Source organism: Monopterus albus, unplaced genomic scaffold (assembly GCF_001952655.1).
Source record: "Monopterus albus unplaced genomic scaffold, M_albus_1.0 scaffold61.1, whole genome shotgun sequence".
In the NCBI taxonomy this organism is placed as follows: Eukaryota; Metazoa; Chordata; class Actinopteri; order Synbranchiformes; family Synbranchidae; genus Monopterus; species Monopterus albus.
Window position 1 is genome coordinate 2,186,438 of NW_018127941.1, and position 4,959 is coordinate 2,191,396.

The window sequence follows — 4,959 nt, forward strand, 5'->3', positions numbered from 1 at the left end:
ACGGTGTTTAACTTTCGCTTCTTTTTTGTTTTTCTGTAGTAAAGATGCTGTATTGTCACGCAGACGTGCTGTAGCCGCTGAGTGAGCGGCTTGTTTAATATACAATCTTACAGCTCTGAAAGTACAAGAAGAAGAAGCATAAAGGCCCTTTAACCATTTTTCATCTTAGAGTTTGATTTGTTTTTATCTCCCTGCCTAGATCATACTGTAAATGTACATTTTGCCATATTAGGTCAGCAATCATCAGTATGTCAGTTCTGAGAAAGAGAATAGATGTGGATCTTTATCAGTGGCTGAATGTTACACCTCCAGAGACCAGCCTGCAGTAGCTCCTACCATCATGTTATTCCTCACCCTAACAGAAGAAAAAAGCTACAGTAACATTATGTTAATGTTTCAACTAATGGTTCAGAAATAAGGAATATTCGGTGAACAGTGCACATCGCTTATTATATTTTCCATAATTTTTGCAATTGCTAATTGCAATCTATTCTTCAGTTTGGACATATTATGAAAATCATTACTCCAATGTGGTTTAATTTAAGGTACACACCTTAAATTTTTTGTGCACTTGAACCCCTGACCCTAGGGGTTTTTCACTGTCACTGTGCAGTCAGGAACAAAGAAAGAAGATGACAGCAAACAAATAGCAAAAGGATCTACTGACAGCAGATTAGGAACTTCAGTCAAAAGTTTGAAAAAGAAAAGGCAGATTAAATATACTAAGCAACTAAACTATAGGCTAGCAGTTGTTGAAAAATAAGTAATGCAATAACAAAGTACAACTTCAAAATGATTTTGCTAATCCATTTTTTACAGCACAAAAACAGTCCACCTGAATGCAGCTTAATAACATTTCCCCATCCTATTGCTTTTGCAGAAGAGTTGTAATCAAAGCTTATCACATCTGTGTGACTGATGATTCATCCTCTGAGAATGACATGTAGTAAACTCCATCTCTGGCAGCACCATTTTCCACTGTTTTCACCTGAGTGTCTTCATTTGTCTCATTCTTTTTGCTAGAATAAAAAGTCAGAAACATGACTGATCAATAATCACATTAACAAAATCATGAAGAAAATGCATCTAAAGTCTTCTACCCACCGTTTCCTTTGGACTAGAGAGACCACAAGCACAACGATGATGCCAGCACACACAGCCCCCATGACCACCCCAAACACAATGAGCCATGTTGGTGTGGAGGGGTTGACTGGTGTTGCCAGGGTGGGAGGGATGCCGATAAACTCCAGAGTCGTATCACTTAGCAGGAAGGCGCTGTTGATGCGATTCCTGGACTTTCTAATGAGCAAGACATTTAGATTTAAAATGGACAAAAGTATTCAGATGTATTTACAGTACATTAGAGAAATACTTCACGGATTTCCTGTCATCTGAGCATGGGTTTCACTCCGTGTTGGGTTGTTTTCTTTACTTTGACTGCAACAACAGCCTTGAGTCAATTTCCAAATTAATGTTTTCTGCTATTTTATTTGTAAGAGTCTACCATGCTCTGATGTTGTTGTGCTATGAATACTGACTATATTCAGGCTGGCATGTGCCTGTCACAAGTCACATTTTGCTGCATATGTTGATACAGGTGTGTGCCAGTGATGCTCCAAGCATCTATCAGTTCATGAAGGTTCAAGTGCACACTGAACAAGGTTTTTCTCTGGCAGCTTCCCCTGGATCCTCTTGCTTCACTAATCACTACAGACACTGTAGTATCATAATATGTTCATGATACCAAGTCCTGGAGCTTTGCTATTTCAGCACTGTCTCTGATGCACCTCACAGGTAGGTGATGTTGTACACAATCTCATTCAAGTTGTTGCCCCCCTTTTTATTTGTGTTTCAAGACCTATAATACCCAAGAAAAAGCTGTGCTGCACATTCTAAATCAAATTTACTAGTATCTATATTAGTTATTATGGTGAACTGAATATTTAATTGGGTCAACTGAATGTTATGGTAAGAGCTAATAGTTGTTAATTATAGGAAGCCTAGTGAAGTAACATTCACATAACATATTCTTCTTCATAGTCCTAAAAGTTAAAAGTTGAATCCATAACCAAATGCAGCACTTCCTTAGCTCTGTATATGTAGGCGTTTTAATGCTATGTCTTACCTGGTCTGCACGATCAGTAGTTTATGGTGGCTAATGTTAGCATTCTTTTGAGAAAGCTTCCTGTGTAACTGATTGAGTCAGTGTGAGTCTTTTCCAATTGTGCTACTGTTACTCTGTGCTTATCCCTCTTTTCACACAGCAAAACTAAATCATTGCTCTGGAAAATACATTTTTGTAACCAAGAGATTATACTTTGATTGCTTATCTAGAGCACCTTTAGTCATCACCTTGGCACTGCTAGTTCTGCGATGCATGTGAAAAAACTGTATAATCAATTAATGGCTGCACTTACAGTGAGTAGCAAAACATTTACAGCTAAAATTACTACCTATTAAGACACTTATCACTATAACATTAAAGAGAAAAATATTACATCAGTACTAAACACACAACATAAGGCATTAAATGGGCTCTAAATGTCAAAGTTGAACATGATTTCTGACCTCTCTGGACAGGAGTTAGGGGAAGTATAATGGTTTCAAACAGTGATTTTCAAGAGAACTACAGTATAACTGTATCACATGATTGATTACCTCACAGCCCGCTCCACAACTTGTTTGTCAACTAGTGTTTTGTTATGTGGATACGTCACCACAAACCAGAAGGACACTCTGGCAGTCTGATTACACACAATGATGTCTGACACTCTGTTGAATAAAGTTACACAAGACAATACAGACCACATCAGAGTCATAGCATGTTCATGAAGGAAATGTCATGTACACTTTTATAGATATGGTGCACGTTTTATAAACACACAAAAAGTCTCTTAACTTTGTTTTTTGTATTGTAAAATGAAACAGGTAAAAAGCACACAGAAATTGTTTCTTACTCAAATTGCTGCCCGTCGAATTGTTTCGTCATGGCAAAAGCCAGAGTCGCTCGGAAAAGGAACATTTCATTGTCATTCCAGACATACTGTAACAACAGAGCATGTGCTGGGCTCAGTACAGAAGTTTAATGTTAACTGATCACCAGGTGGACCTTGTCCTCATAATAAGCAGTCACACACACTTTAAGTACATTTCCAACCATATAAGCGTGTTAATGTCTGTATGAGCAGTATGTTGAAGTAGCATTTAGTAAGACTTCAAGTAGTTTCTTATGATCAGATATTTTTTATCATTTTGTGCAGCAAATACATACGTACAGCATTCTCTCCCAGAGCAGTTTTGATGCTGAGTCGAACTTTGTAGCCATCAGGATCACCTATAAAGTTAACAATTTTTAAATGTCATCTACATCACACTCATTTATGTCCTAGGTTTTAAATAAATAGTGGCCTAATGCTCCACACTGTGCTGATAAAGCTGATCTGTGTGTACACAGAGATATTGCTTTCTGGTGACTTAAATCCTTGAAAGGTTACTCATTATAGGGGTTTAAAAAGTCATATACAGTAGCATGTATTTTTGGGTCATGCTTGATGGCTAATGAATGCCATGCCATGTTATGAGGTAAATATCTGAGCTATGTATTTAATTAATCTGTCTTTGCTCCAGTTAAGAGACTGTAAGCTGCATTCTACACTGTCTGGATAGACAATAAACAAATGGCAGTTTTACAGTCAATATTGTATCTGCGGTATTACTGGTAGTAGAGTGCAGGATAAACATTTTAAAATATACAACCACAAGTTTTACGCTTTAAGCTGGTAAGTATGGTCACTTACCTGGTTTACATAGTTGTTCTGCCAAAGTAAATGACAGGAGGAGGAAAGAGACCTTTTCCAACATTTCCCCGAATAACAAGATGTGAAACTTCCAGTGTTCAGTGATTTCAGGAGGTCAGCAGTGGAACTTCACTGGATAAAGGCTGAGTTTAATGGTTAAGCCAGGACACACCTGAATTAACTAAACGTCTTCTTGGTTGTTAGTGGTGCAGTTCGTCCTCACATGGAAACTGTGAAGTGGGAGCTGCAATCTAAATGGTACTGTTTGTTCAAGCCTCCATGGAGCCAGATACGTAGGTGAGGGAGGCAGACCTGAGTGAAAAACAACAGCTCTGTCCATGTGCATGTGTTTATGCACCACAATATAGTGTCTGACATAGCCTTTCAGTGTGTTGGGTACAAAAGTATCCAAAAGCAAATGTTTTTCCTTTTTGTGTGACATGTATCAAATCAAACTGGTTTCAAAACAGTGGGGTATCTTACAATATCTGTTTTGATTGATTTGATTTGATTTGATTTGATTTATTCATTCAAGCATGTAAAAACTGTTGATATGTCAACACATGTAATTTCCCACATATCCAGCAATAATAATCCAATATCAATTTGCTTATACCTAGTACATGCTTGAATGGAGTAGGAAGAAGTCAGACTTATCTAGTCCTACCCCATGACATCATTTTACAACTTTTAAGTCCTAAGCAATATCTCTAGATAAATAATTATCCTCTACACCACACAAGTAATATACTAAAGAATTATTACAGTGTTAACATTCATACACCACACCCACAATGTTCCATCTAATTAATCATTAAGCCTGTTCTTGCCCATATCTTGATTGACACATACCTTTATATTTGTTTAAACTCATCAATTCTATTACTATTTTTTATGTCTACACTTAAATTATTCCATAGTTTTATCCCACTTATGGAAATACAAAATCTTTTTTTGGTTGTACGTATAGCATGAATTTTATAATTTAACTGACCCCTTAAATTGTATCCCCCTTCCCTTTCATTAAATAGTTTTTGAATTCCACCAGGTAATAAATTGTTCCTGGCTTTATACATAAACACAGCAGTCTTATATTCCCCTAAATCAAAAATTTTTAACAATTTAGACTGTATGAAAGCTACATTGGTGTGATCCCTGTACC

General features: G+C 36.9%; 1 protein-coding gene across 1 annotated transcript; it reads right to left on the bottom strand.

The window, feature by feature from the left end:
• Nucleotides 1-172: 172 nt before the first annotated feature.
• On the bottom strand, nucleotides 173-3,861 carry cltrn (collectrin, amino acid transport regulator). Its single transcript, XM_020603540.1, has 6 exons — nucleotides 3,798-3,861; nucleotides 3,276-3,334; nucleotides 2,958-3,043; nucleotides 2,659-2,772; nucleotides 1,105-1,299; nucleotides 173-1,019 (listed from the first exon to the last, which is right to left on the bottom strand). The coding sequence occupies exons 1-6, from the start codon at nucleotides 3,859-3,861 to the stop codon at nucleotides 902-904; spliced, it is 636 nt and encodes a 211-aa protein (XP_020459196.1). The 3' UTR covers nucleotides 173-901.
• Between the last annotated feature and the right edge of the window lie 1,098 nt (nucleotides 3,862-4,959).

Excerpts from the sequence above, each read along its gene's own strand:
- cltrn (XM_020603540.1), bottom strand. The coding sequence starts at position 3,861 with ATGTTGGAAAAGGTCTCTTTCCTCCTCCTGTCATTTACTTTGGCAGAA. Across the intron at positions 2,773-2,957 it reads TTCGACGGGCAGCAATTTGA|AGTGTCAGACATCATTGTGT; the intron begins GTAAGAAACAAT and ends TTTATTCAACAG. Across the intron at positions 1,300-2,658 it reads GTTGTGGAGCGGGCTGTGAG|AAAGTCCAGGAATCGCATCA; the intron begins GTAATCAATCAT and ends CTTGCTCATTAG.